The sequence below is a fragment of the Tachysurus vachellii genome, chromosome 11, assembly GCF_030014155.1.
Source record: "Tachysurus vachellii isolate PV-2020 chromosome 11, HZAU_Pvac_v1, whole genome shotgun sequence".
Lineage (NCBI taxonomy): Eukaryota > Metazoa > Chordata > Actinopteri > Siluriformes > Bagridae > Tachysurus > Tachysurus vachellii.
In genome coordinates this window covers 5,789,317-5,813,971 of record NC_083470.1, presented here as the reverse complement: position 1 = coordinate 5,813,971, position 24,655 = coordinate 5,789,317, and the positions used below count along the sequence as shown (strand labels likewise).

General features: G+C 42.8%; 2 protein-coding genes across 2 annotated transcripts in view; both read right to left on the bottom strand.

Moving 5' to 3' along the window:
• The window catches only part of LOC132853832 (fibrinogen C domain-containing protein 1-like), a 104,140-nt gene that overhangs the window by 49,377 nt on the left and 30,108 nt on the right, over positions 1–24,655 (bottom strand). The window contains exons 3-4 of the mRNA XM_060881832.1: positions 22,260–22,431; positions 21,893–22,029 (exon numbers count right to left, since the gene is read on the bottom strand). Coding sequence (XP_060737815.1) covers positions 21,893–22,029; positions 22,260–22,431 — 309 coding nt within the window. The remainder of the gene's footprint in view (positions 1–21,892; positions 22,030–22,259; positions 22,432–24,655) is intronic.
• Positions 8,655–9,986, bottom strand: LOC132853833 (DNA-directed RNA polymerase II subunit RPB1-like). Its single transcript, XM_060881833.1, has 2 exons — positions 9,661–9,986; positions 8,655–9,232 (listed from the first exon to the last, which is right to left on the bottom strand). The coding sequence occupies exons 1-2, from the start codon at positions 9,794–9,796 to the stop codon at positions 8,727–8,729; spliced, it is 642 nt and encodes a 213-aa protein (XP_060737816.1). The 5' UTR covers positions 9,797–9,986; the 3' UTR covers positions 8,655–8,726.

The window sequence follows — 24,655 nt, the reverse complement described above, 5'->3', positions numbered from 1 at the left end:
CTGCCAGAACAGATTCACGAATGGTATCAAGTTGGAGACGCAGTCTCCCACATCTCCCTGATGATTGGGCAAGGTTTTGAATCAAAAGATTTAGGGCCTATGATGAGAGAAGCAAGAAGGGTAGAGAAATGGAACACGACGAGAAATTCTAGGGTATATATATCAGAAGACAAAACGTTTCTAAAGATAGAGTATAAAGGGACAGAGCAGGTAGTAGCTACTACTGTGTTAGTAAGTCAGCAAACAAAGATACAAGTAAGAGTAGGAGTAGAGGTACAGATGCCACAAATAGCAGATGAGGAAGAGTTGACAGAAAACGATGTAGTTAAAGCATTAGATGAAGTTCCGGAACAACTATGGACTAAGCACGCAACAGATGTAGGACTAGTCAAATCAGCAGGGCTAGCAAAAGTACAAATCAGACCCAATGCTCCACTACCCTATCAAAGACAATATCAGTTATCCAAACAAGCGGAAGAGGGGATAGGGCCAACTATTAAAGGGTTACTAGAAGTAGGGGTTTTAATCCCCACTAGGAGTCAGTGCAACACTCCAATTTTTCCGGTCAGAAAGCCCAACTCAGACAAATGGAGATTGGTCCACGATTTGAGACCAGTCAATCAGATAGTGGTGGCCGAGACTCCAGTAGTCCCCGATCCACACACTTTGTTATCAAATATTCCAGTGGGAACGAAATGGTACACAGTAATTGATCTATGTTCGGCCTTTTTCAGTGTTCCATTGCACCCTGACTCTCAGCACTTGTTTGCATTCACTTATCGTGGGCAACAGTATACTTATACTAGGCTGCCCCAAGGGTATTGCGAAAGCCCATCAATATTCAACCAAGTACTGACCAGAGATCTGATAAATTTACAACTGAAAAGCCTTATGATTATGTACGTTGACGATTTACTGATTTGTAGCCAATCAAAAGAGCAATGCATACAGGATTCAATAACAGTACTAAAGGCCCTAGCAAACAATGGGCACAAGGTTAGTAAAGAGAAGCTACAATTCTGCCAGAGAAAGGTGGAATATTTAGGACGAGTTCTAGAAGGAACAACACGAAAAATATTACCGGCTCATGTACAAGCTATACGTGATGCACCACGACCTCAAACCGTGCGCCAGATGTTGTCATTCCTGGGCATGGCAGGGTTTAGTAGACCATGGATATGTGATTTTGCCTTAAAAGTACAACCACTTAGAGACCTAATAAAAGCTACAGATCAGGCTAAACCCAATGCACAGCTGACATGGACACCAGAAGCACTAGCAGCATTCGAGATGTTGAAGTGCATACTAGCCTCAGCCCCAGCGCTGGCTAGTCCAGATTACAGCAAACCATTTCACCTATACGTGTCAGAAAGACAAGGTTTTGTATCGGCAGTACTAATGCAGCAACAGCAAGGGGTAGGAAAGCAGCCCATTGCTTATTTCAGCACAGCGTTAGATAATGTAGAGAAGGGTATACCGCCATGTTATCGTGCCATATCAGCAGCAGCATTTGCATATCAAAAAGCTTCTACAATTACGATGGGTCACCCCGTGACCCTGTACACAGCACATGCACTGCATGCATTATTGACAAATCGAACGTTTGTAATAACCAATGCAAGGCGCACAGGATATGATGTAATACTGTCGGCACCGGAGTTGACAATCGAAAGGTGCAACACAGTAAACCCAGCCGAAAGAATGGTGCTGCCGAGTGAAGGGACTCCACACAATTGTACAGAGGAATCTGAAAAGTTCCTGAAAGCGCGACCAGATTTAGAGTCCCAACCTCTTTTAGGGGCACAACGAATCTTCTTTGTGGATGGATCCTGTTATCGCACCATCGAGGGAAACAAAGCAGGTTATGCAGTGATCGAATACGACCTTATTGAGAATGTATATCAAACAATTAGCGAGGGGACTGTCCCACAACCATGCTCAGCTCAATTGGCAGAGATAAAAGCATTGACAGCAGCGTGTAAGCTAGGAGCAGGAGAAGCGTGTACAATTTACACTGACTCAGCCTATGCATATGGGGTATGTCATGTTTTTGGACCAATCTGGGCACAAAGAGGTTACCAGAGGGCTGATGGTTCTGCTATAACCCATGGACCAGCCATATTTGAACTGTTAACAGCTATACAGCTACCTGAGAAATTAGCTATTGTGAAGTGTAAAGCTCACAAAACAGATGGAACAACAATAACTAAAGGAAACGCTGCAGCAGATGAAGCAGCCAAAAAGGCAGCATTAGGGGATAGATGCATAATGGCAGTTATGCAGGGAGAAGAGCCAGATGCAGGTCCAGGAGAGATGTCGATAGAAGATGTCAGGGATGCACAAAACACAGCCGATCCGGAAGAAGTAGAACAGTGGAAAAAGCGAGGTGCTTTTCAGGACAAGGAGTCAGGAGTATGGAGAGGCGGAGAGGGGTTGTGGGTAGCACCCACAGCCCTATTACCAATGTTGATAAAGGAAGCCCACGGGATAGACCACTGCAACAAGAGGGTGATAATAGACATTATCCGGAAAAATTGGTGGTCTCCTTATCTAGCCAGTTTCGTAGAAAAAACACTGAGAACATGTGAGTTATGTGCTAAAAGAAATGTCAGGAAGCATTTCACAGCCCCAATAGGACACATTCCAGAACCTCGAGGGCCGTTTCGACACTTAATGATGGATTTTGTAGATATGGCAGAAAAAGCAGAAGGGAAGCGTTACATGTTGGTAGTGATTGACATGTTCAGTAGATGGGTTGAAGCAGTGGCCAGTGCCAGGAATGATGCCAAAACAGTGGCAAAATTCTTGTGTAGGGAAGTAATCCCGAGGTTTGGTATTCCAGATCAGTTGAGTTCAGATAATGGACCTCATTTTGTAAATAAAGTAATTGAGTCCCTTGCGCAAGCATTGTGCATTAACCATAAGATGGGATGTGTCTACCACCCAAGTTCACAAGGAAGAGTAGAAAGAGCCAACGGCGTGTTGAAGGAGAAAATTGCAAAAATATGCGCTAGCACCAGTCTGAATTGGGTACAGGCTTTGCCTTTGGCTCTGATGAAAATGCGTTCACAGACGAATCGTACAACGCACTTGACACCTCATGAAATGGTGACAGGCAGGCCAATGCCCGTGGCTTTTATACGAGGACCCTATAAGGGCCCATCGCTTGAACAGATGGAAGGCGAAATGTCAAGCTATGTGAAGCATTTAACCCATATCCACAGACTCTTGTGTTCTCAGGTGGGCCCGGCCACACATGGCACAGCAGTAGAGGAAAAGGAACCACGTAACCAGGTAGAACCAGGTGATTACGTGTACATCAGAACGTTCAAGAGGAAACATTGGAGACAACCAAGAAGAGAAGGACCTTTTAAAGTGGTGTTAGCTACCCCCACTGCAGTCAAGATCGAAGGTAAGGAATACTGGTATCACCTTAACCACTGTTATCGTGCGACAGCTGCAGTAGACACTGGGGAAGAGCCCTCAACCTCAAAGGCAGGGGTACACAAGCAGCCACTTGCCTTGGAACAAGGAACCAAGGAACAACCCTCCACGTCTAAGGAAGGACAGCAGTTGGCGGGGCAGTCACCCGCCGCAGAAAGGAAAGGAAAGGACTGGGAGACATTGCCGAAAGTAAAACAATACACGACTCCGTATCCTGACGACAAGGATGATAATGATCCCTATGGTCCAGACTTAGTAACAGGCCCGGCCGCTGGAACACGAGCCAGAGCTAGAGCGCGCACACAGCAAGGACCGGTTATTGTCAAACCTGCCAAGGAATGTCGAGACATCCTAGCCCCTGTAGATGACATTGTTGATGTTAGCCCAAGTGTTCACACAGGCTCAGTGGAGGAACTAGATGTTTCACAGATCTCACTAACCACGCTAGACGATACACCTTAGAATCAGCAACGGGTCCAAGCACGGATCAACCAGGTCCACTACCTGGTCAGTTCAAAACTGTAGACTTTGGGGTACTCGACTCCTTGTAACGTTTATTTAAAATTATAGCTAAACGTCTGTAAATCATGGTGCAGCTAGCCGCACCCCAGAAGAGGGGCTCTGATGATAAACCATTAGATGAACCCGATGGAACTGATAAACAAAATAAGGATAGATTAACTGTACGAATATTTTATATGGCATGTGTGGTAGGGGTAATCTTAAATCTGGCAATCATAGTAGGAGTTCTTACAGTAAAAAGTTATGCCCATATCTCACAACCAGGCTCCACGCATAATGACTCAATGTCCGTTAATACTCCCAAATCAGGCTCACGGCTCAGACGTAGTACAGGCACAGGTTCTGCCACTATAGGAGGACGCACAGTTTTTCAGGGGAAAAGCTCCTATCCCATAATAGTGGGAGTTGACAAAACATCAGCAAAGACGGCTATTCAAAATCACATAAAGTGTGCTTTAGGATTATTTGCCCATGCTAGCCAGCAAAAGAAAGTACTAAATGGCACGTTGTATTTTGTGATGTATTCCATTGACTACGCTGGCCCCTTTCCGGCGGTAGGTTCAGACCCAATACAGTGGGCTAAAAACCAGTCATCTTCTCACTACACACTGACCCTAGAGATTCGAATTAAGCGACCAGGGGATGTAACCCAAGATTCAGCAACCAGCATTATTGTTAAGGGACAACCTGCCAGTGATGACAAGGGCGTGCAGTGTAAATTAATCCATGCCTTCTGGTATTATAGTCTTCACATGAACTCGGTTTACCCGTCCACACTGCAGAAAACGTCATTCTTTGAACCATATGAAGCCCGTGTCTACGTCCCTGCCTGGAGTCCAGGTTTCCAATTTCGCCAAGCGAGCATAGATTTTTGGGCTGAATGTGGCGGTTCAGGCAGTAGCGGGTGCGTGACCCGTCACTCCAAGGTGCAGGGGGAATATGGGGCGCTTCAGAAGTACATCAAAATGATCAGTATTAAACAATTTAATATAGCCGAAGGTACTGAGGGAAACCTCTATCGCCAGTGGCTGACGGAATCCGCCCGTCAGGTCACGACAGATAGCACCTGTGTAATATGCCATGACCGGTCTAATCAAATCCCCTATGTAATGCCTACTAGAGGCGTGGACGAGTGTGACAAATCCCCATATAATGATACACATTTATGTCCGGCTCTTTGCCTGTTGGGATCAGCAGCCAGAACACATGGGCCGAACTGGATGGGCAACATAAGTATATCTTGTGCGTATCGGCCGGTAGCCTCGCCAATCCCCACAGATATGACAGTCCAGGTACGGCCTAACCAGAAGTTCCCATTATGTATAAAGGCAAGAGGAGCAGTGTATGTCGGATTTCTTTCTAAAGCAGCCTGCAAAGATATATTAGATGCTCATCACCCTGTAGTGAATGTGCTCCCACGTTGTAATACGACAGAATATGGATGTGAGAAATCCATTCCAGGACAAATGACCGCCCCTAGTCTAAGGTTTGGCACATTGCCACTGGCAGACATTTTTTGGTATTGTGGAGAGAGCACAGCGCTTCAGACACTTCCCCGGCTGTGGCATGGACTGTGTGCTCCAGTTGTGCTGGAGGGATATCTCACAGTGATGGCCTTAAATGACTCCCTCTTAGACCTCCTTTTGACCCCAGTACTTACCCGTGCCTCACGATCCAGACGTGATGTCTCACGATACCTACAGCCCAGTAACGCCTCCGTGCTTCCTGCCTGGTCAGCAGACCCTGATATTTACATTGACTGGAAAGGTGAGCCAGTGGGTGTTCCAGAGGAGCACAGAGCCTTATCCGACGCGACCTCGACAGCGTGGGCAATCCTGCTACCGCATGTGCAAGTACGCAGAAACATAAGGTGGCTAAACTATATATGGTATAACCAACAGCGTTTCATTAATCACACAATTGCGGCCTTGGGACTCATAACAGAACAGTTACATGCCACAACATTGATGGCCGTAGAAAACCGCTTTGCTATAGATCAAATGCGCGGACCAGATCAGGGAGTGTGCGAGCTGATCGGCACTGACTGCTGTGCCGTCATCCCACTTCACACAGGCCCAATAGGACCGCTAAATACGATACTCAAACGTATGAAAGAAGCCAGAGACCAGATGGTCCGGAACTCAGGGGCCCCAGATCCGACTTGGTATAAATGGTTGCTCTCAGGAGACGGGATGGCAGGATTAATGCGCATTGGCATGATTTTTCTAGTGGTCCTGCTGGCCATTGGCTTTATCATATGCTGTGGGATTCCTCTGCTACGTGCCCTGATCGACAAAACAATCCACTCCCTTTTTGGACAATACATGCAAACGCAGTTGATGGAATTGGACCCAGACTCGTTCTCACTGCTGGATGAGAACAAGAATGATTCGGACAGGAACTAGTGGCGCATATACAGGACTGTAATATATATATATATATTAGTGTGAGTCCCTGTTTGTTTGTGTCCCCTGTGTGTGTATGTCTTGTTCGTGTTGTGTACAGATTATGGAGTGCCTCCCATTCCGGCGTTCCCAGCGCCGGCGAGCGCGACGACATCAGACGTGTGCCTGCCGTGACCCTGACTCTGAAGGCCTGGCATACCTCTTTTATAGAAAGAATAATAACCCGTACCTAGAGTGTTGCTTCTCGTGCAGAAAGTTAGCCCTGGAGGTAGATCTTTCTGCTTACGAGTGGATATACCACAAGCTCGGTAGGGAACCACAACGGTCCTGGCGATCTTTTCCTCCCTGCATAACACAGTATCGATGGGTCACCCTGCTGGAAAAGTCGCGCCCTATTCCACTGATACTTTCACACGCTGATATTATGCTTGAGGGGGGGTCATGGGTAGCTGCGTGGCAGCCAGATATAGACTACCAGCTTACAGACAAACTTGTCCTGCGTGTACATACCCATGAACTTCGACGCTGCATTACGGTCGCGTCCTTTTATGGCCCGAAAACAAGACATGCCTATCTTATTTCACGGAACATTCAACAGAGCTCCACCCGACAGTACTACTCACTTTTCTTTTGTGGCTACCAGCTGTGGACCACATACACTAAGGGACTAGTTACAGCCCTGGTCAGTCTGCCAACCTCACCCGAGTGGGTATTCCGAAGCCTGCAACAAGGCAGGGACTCAGAAGTAGTCGCTATTTTGCCTGGTACATATTTCGCTCGGACTTTTCCCCATGTCTGGTTTTCACTGGAAAACAAACGGCGAATTAAGGCACCATTGCCACGTTGGATATACGCAAGGCACTACAACCATTACTGGTGGTGGCCGTAATTGTGACTGAATCCAGGCCGACTATACATAGACTTTTTGTACATATTCTTGAGTAATGGGTGTTGGTATTTGTGTCTATTCGTTTTGTCGTCTCTATGCTTGTTTCTGTGTTGTTTGTAGAGCATTGTGTGCAGGCCATGTCGCGCCCACGGAGAGGCCGGCGACGAGTCCAGCGACCCCTCACCTGTGCACGGTTGGAGGCAAGCCCGCGGGGTGTCGCTTGTCGCCTCGATGACGCTCCTGGCTACTGCTACACATGCATCCAACTGGACATCGAGGTGGACCAGTCTGACTTCGTCTGAAGGGACTTCGACCTGGGTGCCGCGCCGCATCGTACCTGGCTGACATACCCGTCCCCGCCGACGGCTGACACCTGGTTCACGTTGCTGGAGGACACACGCCCCGTGTCACTTATCCTTGCACACGCAGATCTAGTCCTCCCTGAAGGACTGTGGGTTCATTCATGCTACAAGAATGACTATATTCTTGACAGGGGACTGCTTTTGCAGGTGCACACATATGAGATACATCGTTCCTTTTGTGTGGCCTCAACGTATGGACATGGACGTAAACATGCGTATATTATTTCTCGCCATATACGGCAAGCCGCCATGCGACAGTACTGTACTCTATTCTTTTGTGGGTATAAACTTTGGACGTCTCATACCAAAGATGTGCAACAAGGACTACAGGATATGCAAGAACCACCCATGTTCATGCACTCATGGACAGGAGGTGATTCGGATGCGGTTGTTCCTGTAACTCGAGACTATCACGCTTATCGCAACAGAAACATTTGGGGTTCCCTACGCGCAGGCCGTCACATTTGGGCCCCCTTGCCACGATGGATTCGAACCATGCATCGCAATCATTATTGGTGGTGGTCATGAGGAGGACTCCTATGCCATGGGAGAACTGTTTGATTTTCATGTGTTTATGCTGTATGTTTCGGTGACCCTGGTGACACTGATTTCACTGTCGCGCTATATTTGCGGGCAGAGTGAGAATTTTCCCTCTAGGGGGCATCCAGAGGGTTTTTCGCTCACTCCTGGCTCACCTTTTTGAAATGGGCACGTGTGTGTTGTGGTCTACTGTGCATGTTGTTTTTGTTGGGGGGAGAGATGTTGTGTGTTTTATGTATGTTTTTGTTTTAGTTTTATGTATGTTCTGTTTTCGTTTGTGTTAGGGTCGTCGTGGTTAGGTACTTGGGTTTTGATGAGACTTTGCAGTCTCAGAGGGGGAAGATGTTGTGAAAAATCCTTGAACCTTAGGAGAATACACATTACATTATAATATTATTATAATTATTATTATTACATATATATATAATTATTATTATTATAAGACGTGGTGTAATGATTAATTGAAGATAATATATATATATATGAGATATATATATATATATATAAGAACCACATTGGAGTCAGAGGGAATGGTTATAGGTTTATTGGTTATTATAAACATTCTCAGTAATCGGAGGGTGAAGTAGGGGAATAGTCTGGGGATCCAGGGCCATAATCAGAGGGAGAAGAAGGAATGTAATCTGGGGTTCCAGGGCCGGAATCAGAGGGAGGAGATGCCAAGGCAGGACTGAGAGGACGGATATAGGCATGAGGCACTGGAGGAGGAGGAGAAGCGGGAGTCCCGAGCTCAGGGTTGCAAAGCTCAACATGAGGACAGCCATCAGTTTGGGTTCTCTGATCCACGAGGTTAGGCAGAGGGGTTTGAGTCGAGGACGTGCTAGTAAGAGGCCCTCTCACAATATGGAACAGCAGATGAGGATGCTCGGGGAGGTCAGGAGAACAGAGCTGTTCCAGACACGTAACGGGCTCATGGGTAATATGAAGTAGCTGGAAGCGGCGATAGCTTTCCATGACATCAGCGGCCATTGGCCTTGGGGAGAGAGACGGACGAGGATGGTGAGGTGAGGACATGATGGGGCAACCAGGATGAGCTGGCTGATGCGAAGGGTCTGAAGGGAGATAAGAGGAGTTAGAGGAGATAGAGGAACGGGAGCTTGAGATAAGTGTAAACAAGCCCAGCCTGACCAAGGACAGGCTGAGATCATAGCATGAGATCATAGTATGAGATCATATCAAAATTCAAGCAGTTAACAGATTAGAGGAGTCAGCAAAGAACTCCATTGTTTTTGTACACAAGTAACATTATAGTAGCAATAGCTTAATAATAATGACAACAGTATAGCAGTAAGAGTTTAGCAGGAGTTTAGCAATAGTGACAATATAAGATGACAAATAGATAAGAGCTTTCTTGTATGAGAAATAATTTAGATAAGAGCTTTCTTTTAACATAATAACTTTTGACATAAATCAGACTCATAGAGTGACTTATAATTATTACAAATCATGTGTAGTAGAAAATAGCAAAGGAGAAACTTACCCATTGTAGTTGAATGAAGGATTAAATCTTCCGGACGTCTGGCACGGAAAAACTGAGAGGCAAATGTAACTTTGACCAGGGAGTGAAGCTCTTTTTTGAGCACACTTTTTAATAACAAAAATTGTTGTTTAGGCATAATTGTTATGGCGAATGAAGAAGACCCAGGGTCACAGGCCTGGGCTCCCGGGCCTGGGTCCCGGGGAACTAAGGGGAGGAAAATCCATAAATGGGCATATGGGCAAAAGGTGAAGGAAAAACAAGGGGACTGCAAGGAACAGGACGTTACAAAAACATATGAGATGATTCCGGTAAATAAGATGACATAATGAAAAGGTGATGTGAAAACCGGTCTGTGAGGGGGGGGGACCGATAAGGAGGCGCGTGGAAGCGTATATATAGAGGAGAATTTTTGGGGCCAAATGTGTATGCGTAAAAAATCCTGTAACTCTGCAGGTCCGTCCGGAGGGTTTTTGTTTTTTGCATGCCGATGCTCTTCATGAAGATGCTTTTTCTTTTTGGGTTTTTTGGGATTTCTTTTGTTACTTTCAAATTGGCAATTTCTCTTAGAGAATTGTTAGCTGATTGACCACAATAAAGAAGTTTGCTCATTCTCATCCAGGTCTGAGGCGTTTTCCCATTGTTTTAATTCGTATTAATGGTAGTGCTATCAGTAAATTAAGTTTTAGTAACAATTATATAGTATAAAAGCATTATAAAGTATATCAGTATAATTCACCCTGATATGTGCCGACTTGGAGACGGGCTCTAAGTTCCGACAGCTGCCAGGTAAGAGGTCAAGAGGAAGGCCAAAGAGGAGATATATGGACGTGTTAAATGAGGACATGAAGGTAACTGGTGCGAGAGTAGAGAATGCTGAAGATAAAGTTAGCTGGAAACAGATGTTTCGCTGTGGCGACCCCTAACGGGAAAAGACGAACGAAGAAGAAGAAAACACTTCGTAGGAAAGTTACACAATTCAAAGTGGTATTACAAAGACTGGCTGAAGCATGTTCTGGCTGTAGTAGAACAAATGACAGACAATCATTTCTTAATCAATTCTTTTCCTCTTGGCTAAGATCTGTTCTTATCAGTTTAATATCTGTGGGGATGTGGAGGCCAATGGATGTGGATGAGTAGTGATAAAGGTGTTGGACTACTAAAAGGTTGTGAGATCAAACCCCAGGTCCACCAAACTGATGCTGCTGGGCCCCTGAGCAGGGCCCTCATTTGCTCAATTGTATAAAATAAAAAAAGTTGCTCTGTATAAAAGCATCCGCCAAATGATACAAATATATGGCAAAAATATAATCATTAACACGCATTTAATATTTAAGCAGAAATGGTGTTGAATAGCTCTTTTACTAACTGCACACACTCAGCAAGCTGTTAAACATGATGAAGAAAATTATTGGCAAGAATTAAGTAAAAGTTTTTACATGTAATGCCGGGACAGATTACTGCAGTTTCTCTTTCTTCGCCATGACGATGCTCGATTTTAGTTGTCTAGGCAACCGAAACATAGAAATGCACGACACACTAGAGTTGCCTAGCAAAAACATTCATCATTTGTTCACAACTGAAAACCCTGAGAGGGAAAATATCAAGAAAATATACAGCAAGACTTTTCCCCATTGCTGCATTTCTTTTTATCGCCCAGGATTTTCTAAGGGAAGGTCATCAAAACCTGAGCGTCACACTGTACTACGACAGCGCAAGCGCTAACAGTAGCAGGAATTACAGCAGACCAAAGCAGACGAGACCTTTGGAAGGGTCTTTTGAAAGTATTAGTTTGATAGATTTTATTTCCCTGCCATAACCTGTATTTCCCAAATAGGAAAGACACTCCCTCTATGGATTTATTTACTCGCTTCACTTTACAGAATTCCTTCACATGTGTCTAAGACTACCCGGCCGTACGTCCGCTCCCCCGACGCACAATGACCGAGCAAAACAAAGCAAACCAGTGCATCCAAGCACAAAGTAATCAGAAATTGATGGAAACCACCAGAAGGAGACTGAGAAGGAAACGCTGTGTGACCCTCATTGTTAAATGAGCTTTGAAGCTCCAAATGTCAGCGCTGCATCCCACGGTGCAGCAGGAATCGGTCGTGCTATTAGGCCGGCGCGGCACAGGCGTCAACCCCACGGAAAAGCGGTGTGTCAGCGTGTGAAAAAAAAAATCTCCTTGAGCCACTGAGCTCTCAACATGAAGTGCAAATACTTTCAAACACCCTGTCGCAGACGACACAGAGTCTAAAAAAAGGTTTTTAAATTCATGCTGTCAGCGAGTGCCTGCTTTCAAGATCTGCATGCAGGAGCAAGAAGAACCTCTTTCACACATGCATGTGGCACTCAGAAATGTGTGAAGACTCACCAGCGCTGCTCATCTGGCAATTAGCCAGGATGCGACCCAGTGAAGTCAGAAGATAACAGACTGAAACCTTCACAAGCTGGACTTTTTTTTTTTAAACATAACAAGCTGTATTTTCTCTTCGTTCTGCTGAAGGTGAAAGGAATTCAGAAATTCAGCTTCAACACAAACGAGACATTCGGAGGAGTCTGTTTGTTCATGTTGTGAGGCTGATCAGTCTTACTCGTTTTTCTAACATCAAACATCTTGTTATGTATAAACAAGGTGGACATGGAAAGGCCAATTTTCTTCAAGTTCGAAAAGAAGATTGATCCACTGCTTGGCATGTCGGTTCTTTATTAATTTAAGGCAAGGCAAGGCAAGTTTATTTGTATAGCACATTTCATACACGGAGGTCATTCAAAATGCTTTACATAGAAAAAAAAATGTATGTAAAAATAAGAGCCATATGATAAAATCATAATAAAAACAAAGAACAATTAAAGAAAATAAATGTGATTTCAATAAAAAAAACAGTTTAAAATATGTTAAAAAGAATAAAACAGGAGTAAAAGTAATTTGGATAAAAAGTGCAGTCAGTGTGAAGCAGCACATTGCTCATTTAGTAAATGCAGAGTTAAACAGATGTGTTGTTAATCTTGATTTAAAAGTGTCTACTGTTGAAGCACATCTGATCTCTTCTGGAAGCTGATTCCAGTTATAGGTGGCATAATAACTAAATGCTGACGCACCTTGTTTTGAGTGAACCCACGGTATCTCTAACTGACCTGATCCTAATGATCTGAGTAGTCTGCTTGGTTTATATTTAATTAGCATATCTGTAATGTATTTCAGTCCTAAGCCATGAAGTGATTTATAAACGAGTAACAATACTTTAAAATCTATTCTAAATGTAACTGGAAGCCAGTGTAAGGACCTGAGGACTGGAGTGATGTGCTCAGATTTTTTGGTTCTGGTCAGAATTCTGGCAGCAGCGTTCTGTATGAGCTGGAGCTGTCTAATGGTATTTTTGGGGATCCCAGGAAGGAGTCCATTGCAATAATCCACCCTGCTGGTGATGAAAGCATGAACAAGTTTCTCTAAGTCCTGTCTTGAGACAAAACATCTAATTCTGGCTATATTTCTGAGATGGTAGTAAGCTGATTTGCTTATCGCTTTCACATGGCCACTGAAATTAAGGTCAAACTCTAAAATTACACCAAGATTTCTGACTTTATTTTGTGTCTTTAGACCCCTAGAGTCAAGGTGTGTGTTAACCTTGAGAGTTTCATCTTTATTTCCGAATACAATGACTTCGGTTTTGTCTTTGTTTAACTGGAGGAAGTTTTGACGCATCCAATTGTTAATTTCATCAATGCACTTACATAGAGAGTCAATGGGGCTGTAGTCATTAGGGGACAGGGCTAAGTATATCTGGGTGTCATCTGCATAGCTGTGGTAAGCAATTTGGTTCTTTTTCATTATTTGACCAATTGGGAGCATATACAAATTAAAGAGAAGCGGTGCAAGAATTGAGCCCTGTGGGACTCCACATGTCATGGATGTCCACTCAGATTTATGGTTACCTATGTTCACATAGTAACCTCTCCCTTTTAGGTATGATTTAAACCATTTGAGGACCATCCCAGAAAGCCCTACCCAGTTTTCCAGTCTATGTAAGAGTATGGTGTGGTCTACCGTGTCAAAGGCAGCACTAAGATCTAGTAGCACCAGCACTGATATTTTACCTGAATCAGAGTTTAAGCGAATATCATTTTATTATCTTTATGAGCACTGTCTCTGTGCTGTGATGCTGGCGGAAACCAGATTGAAAATTGTCCAGATAGCCATTTGAGTTTAAGAATTTGTTCAGCTGATTGAAAACAACCTTTTCAATGATCTTGCCTATAAAAGGAAGATTTGAGATTGGTCTGTAGTTGCTAAGTATGGTTTTGTCTAAGTTACTCTTTTTTAGGAGAGGCTTAACAACTGCCGTTTTTAGGGACTCTGGAAAAGTGCCTGTGAGCAGAGAGGTATTTACTATTTTTAAGAGGTCGGTTTCTAAGCAGTTAAGTACCTTTTTGAGAAAGGATGTGGGGAGGGTGTCAAGGCCGCAAGTTGATGCTTTAATATGTTGTACTGTTTCTTCCAAGGTTTTTATATCAATTATGTCAAATTCTGAGAAAATGACAAATTTCTGAGGGCTAAAAAAAAATTTAAGGTCTAAAAAAAAGACATTTGATTGTTTGTTCTTTGCTATTAGACAACAAATTAGACAACTCATTTCAGAGAGCCTGTAAATCAATGCTATTCAATTAGTTTGATATGGGGTCCAGTTCATAAAAAGCATCCCAAATAAGGGGGTGAAGAGGCCATATCACACTCGTTTAACTGAGACGTAAAGGTGGGGTCTCCGATGTTTGAGAACTGCTTCAGAAAACTAAAAACCAAACAAAACTAACGTGTAGCCAATGAGCAGAAAGGGGCGTGTCTTGTCAATATGGGCGGAGAGAGTGTTCAGTGCGCATGTGTGACATTAGCAGAAAGCGGTTTTAACATTGACATGGAGGATAAAAATAAAGAAAGAAAGTGAAGAAAGGATAACGATAAGGCAAGAAGTAGGACGTGTTAATATAGGAAAGTTGGCGAAGTTGGCGCATATTCACAGATTGGAGTTTCCCGAGTCAATAACTCCTGAGCTAAACGCTGTTACTACACAAATAACACCTCTTTTCTATCGTAGTAATGTAGAGACGCAGCTACAACCGCGTTTTGTGTAGTAACAGTGTATAGCTCAGGAGTTATTGACTCGGGAAATTCAACTTTACTTAAGACGTCGAGGCGCTTTTTTCCTTCTCGATAGGTGAGTAACGTTGGTTTTGCTTTGTTTCACAGAACTAATATATGCCGTCCTTTGCATGATTATGCTTGTGTGTCATTTTTTTGTTTGTTTATCTGCAATCGTATTGTTCTTCCCTTCAGCTATGATAAAGACACATTTCTTTTCATTAGTTGCCTTGGGTTGCGTAAGTAAGTGTGGGCGGAGCTATCAATACAGGGGTGGGACCCATTTGGGTTAGGGGCGTGTTTGTTTTGGTGATTTCAAATGTCAACATTGGCTTTCAAACAACGGAGACCCTACCTTTAAGTGGACATAACGAAAAAAGTTCACAATATGGAAAATATTGTTTCATGGTATTTTTTTTTATCAAAATAAATGATTTTAGTAAGACTATTTAAACTACAACAGTCATGTCAATAATTGGCAAACATTTATGCTGCATTCTAATGAGAGAAATGACATTTTTTAGATTTGGCAAGCGTGTAATACACATACAGTGGTGCAGGTGCTGGGCTGTGAGGGATGTGTGATTATTCATTTTAATGCCCTTTATGTGTGAGAATGACTAAATGATACTAACAGATACTAACATGCATCACTTTATAACTGTAGGGTCTGTTGTCCAACTGAACTATATTTATGCTAGATATGTTTTTTTCATACTAGGCTTCCTGAAGGGTCGGAACAAATGACCTTGCGAGCCAGGTACAGTTGAATAGCCCGGCTGTAGATAGTCACAGTGGTCCGAATGCCAGTGGTTTCATGCTTAGTGCACGGCCATGAAGACGAATTTACCTCGAATAGCATTTTATAAAAACCCGTGAACAGCTTGTAATAGATATGACAGCAGACTATTGTTATAGAAGATGTCCAGTCTGTAGTTTTTAGGGGAAAAACAAATGTGAACACAGGACGACTACTTCAGACAGTCACAGCTGTGCCACAGATGTGTCTACATCTGATTATGGCACCTAAGCTCTCTGCTCCAATTAACTACTGTTTGTTAGAGAGATATTCTGTTTTAAGAGAATTTGAAGCTTTTTTTTTTTTAAAAAAAATCTTGCCTAAATCCTTTTTTTCCTTAGTTTTCTTGCTTTTCTCTCTCGAGCCATTTGCGTGACAGTTTTTGTGTATGTATGATGTGTATCTCCGCCTCCCTCTGTGCTCCTTTCTCTGTCGTTTTAATCTTTTTTCTTTCTCGCTCCATGTGGCAGAAATGAAAATGGAGTGCAAAGAATTTTTTAATTAATAAAGTAACACGAGAGAATTTAAGCAAGGAATGGAAGAAAAAAAAAAACGGTATGGAGGCACTTTATTTGTATGCGTCTGATGAACGGCGCTGCGAGTTAAAGAGTGTGAACGATACACAATAAAACAGTTCCACTTCCTTCTTTTCTATCTTTACCTTCTCTCCTCTCTTTTTCTCTTCCTTTTTTTTTTTTTTTTTTACCAGCACCTACCTTCCGCTTCCCTTCCTCTCACTTTCTTCATCTTTTTTCCTTTTGCTCTCTGAACTCAATCTGCTCCTTCAAGCCCCACATCCTTGTCAGGGAAAAAAAAAGGCTGGAGGCCAGCGATGATGAATTTCTTTCTCTCGGCTTTCTTCCTCCTCTACAGTCTCTCACTGCTGACGATATGCTCAGGAGGGAACGAGTGTGGAAAACGCACTCATGTTCAATATGTCCCCTTTTCAGATGGGATAGAAAGGGTAGGTATAGAAAATGTGTGTTTCTGTCAGCTTAGTGGATTGCTTCGAGTATTACGCCTGCACAAAAAAAAAAGCTTTGCTTTATCTTTTCTTTTTTCTAGAGCGCTGTTGAGTCCATGTTTCTGATTGGTGTTTCAGATGTTGATTCTTTTTTTTTTTTTTAACGGCAGCTCTGACAGTAGTTCCATCTGCAAGGGTTCTGTCAACGCACTTGTTCTTAGACGATCGTTTCTATAATAACTAATATAGTTACACGAGCACGTGTATTAGGACTGGGTGGCATAAAGAGATTTCAGAAACCATTGTTGACATGGTGATTTTTTTCCTTTGAGGAGACATTTATTGATATTTTTGAAAGGAGTCTCCAGTATCAGCACAGGGATTTGCTGTTAATCTGTAATATGAGAAGCTGTATTTTTTGTCTTATTGTGAGAACGAGAGAGAGAGGAAGAGAGAGAGAGAGATGCTGAGGGAATGATTGATTAAAGCTGCTTTAACATAAACAATAATTAACTTGTTTCACAGATGTTATACATCGCCTCGTCGTCTTCTACCTTCGTCTTTTCCCGTTAGGGGTCGCTACAGCGAATTATCCGTTTCCACCTTACTTTATCCTCGGCATCCTCTACTCTCGCACCAGTTACCTTCATGTCCTCATTTAACACGTCCATATATCTCCTCCTTGTCCTTCCTCTTGACCACTTCACCTGGCAGCTTCATCTCCAACATCCTTCTACCAGTATAAACATCTCCCTCCTCTGTACATGTCCAAACCATCTCAATCTAGACTGTTATACCAAATACAATAAACTTTGTGGCACACACAACGTAACTCTGCTTCCTTTTTTTTTATATATATACAGATGTACAGATGAACAGATGTTCAAAAGGGCTGGTTTGAGTATTTCTATAAATGCTAGTCTCTAGAGTTTGCTCAGAATAGTGCAATAAAAATCATCTAATGAGCAGCAGTTCTGCAGATGGAAATGCTTTGGTAAACAAGGCAGTAAGACAGTAACTCAGATAAACATTCTGTACAATTGTGGTGAGCAGAAGAGCATCTCAGTATGTACAACATTTCGGGGCAAATAGGCTATAACAGCAGAAGACCATGTCATGTTCCACGTCTGTCAGCAACAGTGGAGAGTTGGAGACTGGAAAAACGCAGCCTGGTCTGATGGATCTGGATTTCTGCTGAGGAACACAGATGGTATGGTCAGAATTTGGCACCAGCAGCATGAATCCACGGACACAATCTGTCTTCTGTCAACAGTCCAGGCTGGTAGAGGTGGTGTAATGGTGACGGGAAGGTTTTCTTGGAACATTTTGGGCTTGTAAACACCAATCAATCATAGCTTAAATGCCACAGTATTGTTGATGAACATGAACATCTGAATCCATTAATAGCCACAATTTATTCTTCTAACGGCTCTTGATGTGCAGGATGAGAACCATGTCACAAAGCAAAAGTCGTCTCCGTTTGGAGTCTACATACTTTAGAGATCTTTCCGGTTACCGGATCCGAACAGGAGATCCAGAGCAGTGTGCAGGATCTGCTGGAACTGCAATCATGTCAACATGGACCACAAACTCAAAAGAACGTCTTGCCAGGAAGAATCAAGGCTAGTATGAGAGCAAAGAGAGTCTCCTCTCACTATTTGTACTCCTAATAAATAAAAAAGTGTACACTGGGTGCAGCACCTCTGATAATAAGACAGTCTTTTGTTTATTAGTGGTATTCATTCATTCATTCATCTTCTACCGCTTATCCGAACTACCTCGGGTCACGGGGAGCCTGTGCCTATCTCAGGCGTCATCGGGCATCAAGGCAGGATACACCCTGGATGGAGTGCCAACCCATCGCAGGGCACACACACACACACACACACACACAATCACACACTAGGGACAATTTTCCAGAGATGCCAATCAACCTACCATGCATGTCTTTGGACCGGGGGAGGAAACCGGAGTACCCGGAGGAAACCCCCGAGGCACGGGGAGAACATGCAAACTCCACACACACAAGGTGGAGGCGGGAATCGAACCCCGACCCTGGAGGTGTGAGGCGAACGTGCTAACCACTAAGCCACCGTGCCCCCTATTAGTGGTATTAATTAGCCAAAAGATATAATGGGATTAAAATGTTTGATGGACACAAATAGAAAGGTGAAAACACCAAACATCAATGAAGACATGTACTGCTGTTCCTGATCCTCGCTAGGAGCCACGTTGCTTATCATTTGCATAAATTTTAGCCCTCCCTAAAACTAACACTGCAACTGAATAACTTCCAGCTGCTTTGTCACATCACGTCACTGCCAGCGTGAGAGCAAGGTTTCGCATGAAATTAATTGCCACCTCTGGCTTTGCCACTTACTGTACTAGCGTGAACAGCGGATGAGGAGAGGAGAGTAATGTAACCGTGCTTTAATTAGATCTGTACCTATTAATGGTTCATAATCCTTTTGTTCTGTTTATATTCTAATTGTAATCATGTGGTATTTAACATCCAAACTAGCAAAACGTGTTACAGTGATATGGTAATCCAGAAGGATGCGTTATTTTAATGATCTCAACCCAAACACCGTGTGAACACACGAGAAGATCGGGGCAGACACGTGGTAATCAAGCTTGTTATTAGGATGTAGTAATGTAGTCATACTTTATTATTTATTTTTAGTTATTTATTTATTTATTTATTTATTTATTTTTTTTAAATATTATATACTATATTATTTTTTTTTTAATAAATATTATATACTGTTCCATCAAATGCAAATGTTTCAGCATGCACTAGAAAGTTTTTCATTCTCCATCAGAAATGCTATACAGGATGCACTTATTTCCAGGGATTTCAGAACAGCGTAACAGATATTGATCAGGTACTGTAGGCGTGGCCTATTTGATAATCTAACCCTAACCCTAACCGTAGTTTTTGGTTGTTTATTTGTTTTCGAAAATAGCTTAACTGTAAGATAATAAAGCATAATAGATATAAAATATAAAATCTACCCGTATGACTGTTTTGTCCTTCATTATCCATCATAGGTATGCTCTTTTTTTGAAAGAGGGCGTTTTTCCAAACCCTCCAGAAACACGCCCACTTTACGTCGTGGTAACGAAACCCCTGGAATTTAGTGAATGCCAAATGCTATACACATGACATGTAGGTTGATATGAATTAAATGTCTTTCACGATTTCTTTGAGTTCTCCTTGACTATGACTTCATGCTATGAACAGCTTCTGTCATCTGAGCTGTAGATTCCTTCGGCTCCTTCGGAGTTTCACCTCTGGCTACTTCTCTGACTAATGCTACGTTCACACATACAGCATACGGTCGCTTTGCTATGAAGTCGCCAGTAGGCGTTCCTGCTACTGGTTGCCGTAGTGATAACGGTTATCAGCAAGCGGTACGACTAGCGTTCCAAATCGGTTTCCTTGCCGCTAACCCGAAACGCTCTAGACGGAAAATTTGAGGTTTGTGAATAAAATTCACCAGCGAACAAATGCATGGTATCATATGAGGTGAAGGAGAAGCAGTGTATGCTCTTTGCCACAGATCGATGTGCTGGGCTGTCTTCGCTCCTGTTGGTGATCGCTGCACCTACTCATTTTGTCACATACGCATTACAGCACAGTGAAACGGGAATCGGACATTTTCGATCCGTGTAAAGTCTTATATAAAACGAGTCAGGACTCTGTTGGCTTTCGGTTTTTCTCTTTGTTTTATAACCTGACACAGAATTAGTGATTGAAGATAAACACTTTAAAATTTTAGATGCTTATGAATGTGCAGTTCAGAAAGAGATGCTGGAGGCTGAAATTACACACTTTGGGTACAAAACTGGACTTGATTCTGCCCCACAGTCTGTTTTCAGTCCTGCTCATCAACCACATGAATCTGCTGTGTGTGCTACAAATAAAGCAGTACGAAAGAAAACAAAACAGGGACGTAAATTGCCTCTTGGAAGCTTGTCAGCTTTAACACAAACACTTGCGCTTGTGTGTGACTTCTCTTTCACACAGCGGCGAGTGTAATTGCTTTAAAGGAAGCAATGTAAATATAGCACTAGTAGTACCATTTATATAAATGTGAAAGAGAAGTTTGCGTGAGCTTACGCAGGGCACAGCAGCTGATCGAGCCGTAGAGTTACCATGCAAATTTCTACATGCGTCACTCAGACTGGAACATGGAATTGTGTCGTTTACCATCATAGACTTGTGTTACTTCAAAGCTCTTGTCATTCCTCGCTCTGCACCTCACACCCTCTGATCCACTGTCACTGCTCGACTGGTCCCAATATTTCTCAGTAGAGTCACACATGTGCAAGTCACAAGTAAGTCTCAAGTCATGAAAGTCAAGTCAAAGTCAAGTCGTTTTTTAATATTTGTCAAGCAAGTCTCAAGTCTCAAATTTGCGACTTAAGTCTGTCTCGAGTCAAGTCGAGTCCCCCATCTCTGAGTCATTTAACTCAAGTCAGAGTCAAGTCTCAAGTCATGAATGTCAAGTCAAAATCAAGTCGAGTCTTTTTTTAATATTTGTCAAGCAAGTCTCAAATTTGAGACTTAAGTCTGACTCGAGTCAAGTCATATGACTCGAGTCCCCCATTCGAGTCTCTCAGGGTAAGAGGTAGGTACAGTATACAGCAATGCTTTTTTTTCTGTCCTGGCACCAAGGTGGTGGAGTAAACTTGCTCTAGATGTCTGAACAGCTGAGTCTGGCTATCTTGATACGACGGGTGAAGACCTACCTCTTCCTGAAGCACTTAAACTCTTAGCTCTTATATTCCCTGTTTGTTTTACGTGTGTTTTTTTTAAAAAATATACACATGCTGGTGTCTTAAGTCTGTAACCTAGTGAAGCATTTATTCATTTATTGAGTATTTATTGGTATTTATTGAGACTTAAAAGCACTTTTCTTCAAAGTCCTTCGGGATGAGTGTTTGTGACTGTACAAACCATGTGACATGAGGCTCAAACTGTTCAGTTGATGTATGATGATGTCTAACATTCACACTGTACACATCTGGCAACGCAATATGGGGTTAACACCAAAAGAAAAGTGATGCTAAGTCTAATTCGGAGCAGAGTTTCATAACCCCAGGTAAAATCAGTGCAAACACAGCACCTGAATTACAAGTTTCTCAAGTTTCCCCAGGTTAAAAGCAGGGTTTATAACAACAATAACCCAGGATTAAAGGCAGTATGAAAAGCCCTTAAAATGGTCAATTCTATAAGTCCCAGTCCATTAAGCATGGAGCATGGGGCAAAAACGTAAATGATCAAGGATTAATGTGCTGAATAAAAGGTGTTTAACCGGAGACTCACCGTCCAGCCTCCTCCGTCAGTGCTCATGTCACAGTAAACCTGGAAACCTGACGGGAAGTGAATAGGAAACACCGAATAGATCCCATCTTCCCTCTGTCCACTGGCGTAGATATCACTGCAGTCTCTGGGATGGGAGCCTGTGAGAAAAGAAAGAAAAAAGCGCCTAACGTTATCATTTATCATCTTAAAATGGCAGACAGGACGTGTCATCTTTCACATGCTGCCTCCGAATGGCATCAGTCACTCAGAGAGCCTGCAGTGAGAAAGGACCAGCCTGAGGGAAGTCTGCAAGCTGTGCAGAGCACTGAGGCTCATTACGGCCAACTGTCCACTTTAAGATAGCGAGGGAATAAGGCATTTGCATTACCGTCTCCTCTGGCGCATCCTCTGGGCCGGACGCCGCTGCGAACCGGAGCCTTCTGAAGCAGATCCGCCTTCAGGAGCCCCCTCTCGCCGCCTGCGTCCTTATGCACTGCGTCAAGCATGTCGTGGAGAGAGTTTACAACCTTCATCATGTTGATCTGAGTCTCTGACAACAGCTAGAGTGAGAAAACAAACAGACGAAAAAAGAAGCCGTCAGGTGCAAATAATAATTCTTTTCACACCACCATATCATACAATCTTTCAATTGTGTATCTAATATTAAACCTCTGACTCCTGCAGCATGTTACAGACAGTGAAACAAAAGAGGAGGATGTGTAGACAGTTAAACAAAATACTAAATAAAATTCTAAACAAAGAGAGACAAATTTGTAGTGTCAGAAAGAAGAAGGATGACGTCTAAGCTAACGGTCATCTCTGACATCATCTTCCACCTGCTCCATGATTTCCTGGATGGATACCAGAGTATGTTGAGTCGCAGACTCGTTCAACGAAGGAGCTCCACAGGGCGTCACAGGAACTTCTTCCTACCTGTCCATCAGACTGTAGTACAACAACATATACACTGTGTACAACAACATATCAATACAACAACATCTCTCACTGTGCAACAATACACCTTTACCTGTACAGTTATTTAAATCTTAGTGTTATTTATATTGTTCGTATATATTAGGCTCTTGGTTGTTGATCGGAGGATCGGGGTTCAAGGCCCAGCAGTGGCAGCTGTATCATAGCTGTATCATAGCTGCCCCTGCACTCTGGCCCCAACCTACTCAGTTGGGGTATGTGAAGAAAAGAATTCTACTGTGCTGTAATGTATATGTGGCGATAATAAAGGCTTCTATGCCCTGTTCTATTCTATTCTATTACCTTAGTGTAGCTATAAATAAGTCTTATATCTTCTTTATTTTTATACAGAATTCTATTTTTGTATTCATATTTTAGTGACTTGGGGTAAAGAACCCAGTTACACCCTGGGGATTAATAAAGTGTTTCTGAATCTGATTTACTCAATTACTTTACTTACTTCTGCCCCAATGTACCTATCTCCAGAATTTTTAGGGCTCTCACCATGAACACGACAGCTCATCACCTGGCATGTGGTTTCTCCGAGACGTGTGCATCCGCCATTGCGACATCTCAATCTGCTTACTTATCTGTTAAAGTGTTTAAGATCTAACATTAAATCTTTGATCCTTGCAACATGTTAAAAAAAGGTAAAATAATAGATCTTGGTGGACGTGTCCATAGCGCGATTAAGCGTAGCTCACAGCAAATGTGAGGAAACAACTATTTGTATTTAATTGAACGAATTTGTTTACTTGTTTGTTTACGTGAAAGTATTGATCAAATTGAATTTAGTTGCTCCTCTAGTAGTTATCTATCTCCTGAATATTTAGTCATAGCTAATTCTCAAAACTAGCAAACTGGACAACTAGCACCAAGAAAGTGGTTCCTCTGAGACACCTGAACCCTGCCAATGCATCTTAGGGCCTTTTTACACCTGGTCACTTCATGTGTTTTCTCTGATCCGATAGCTATCTGATTTGTTAAAACTGTTCCATTTACATTAGGACACATAAATGCGTCTTGGCGAATCGGATATCGATCCGATCTTTCTACTCCCGCCCAAAATGCAAATATACTTTACCTCATTTGCGGGGTAATTGAAATGGAACACGCTTTGGTTTATGCGGTTTTCAGAATGCAATCAAAAAAAAGATGAAAAAACTTGTTACAAATATGCTACAAAAAACAGCATTTATTGTTTGCGGCATTTTCGCTGACGGCAGCAGCGCATTTTAAGACCCAACAAGACACCTGGGTGAAAGATCACCTGCGAGTGATGTACTATCGTTTGGGAGGAGTATAGCACTGACGTATGTGGCTTGAACAACCACATTCATTTACACCTGTTCAGTTTCATCTGAAATGCGTCCCAGACCACCTCCTGTAGTGGTTTGAACGATTGGATTTATATCCGCCTCGAAAACGTTTCGGAGGGCATTTAGACCTGGCCTTTTTTTTTTCCACCCGGTCACAGAAAACGCATGAAGTGACCAGGTGTAAAAAGCCCCTTAATGATTTGCGGCTCATGGTTCGTCACAGAGCGCCTTGAGGACTGACTGTCTGCCCTCTTCCACATACATGTGTTCTTAAAACTGGTTCGTTTCTTTCCGAGAGAGTAAAGACTTTTTACTCTCTTTAACCAACAACAATTTAAGGACTTAACTAAACGACTCTGAACCCAAACAGAAACTTTTTTCCTCTTTAATGATGATCAGAAAAATAAACAAAGCCAATCACAGTTTACTAAGGCAGGTACAACATATTCCCTATTAGTACCCTGTCTTTACTAATACCCATCATTACTAGGCA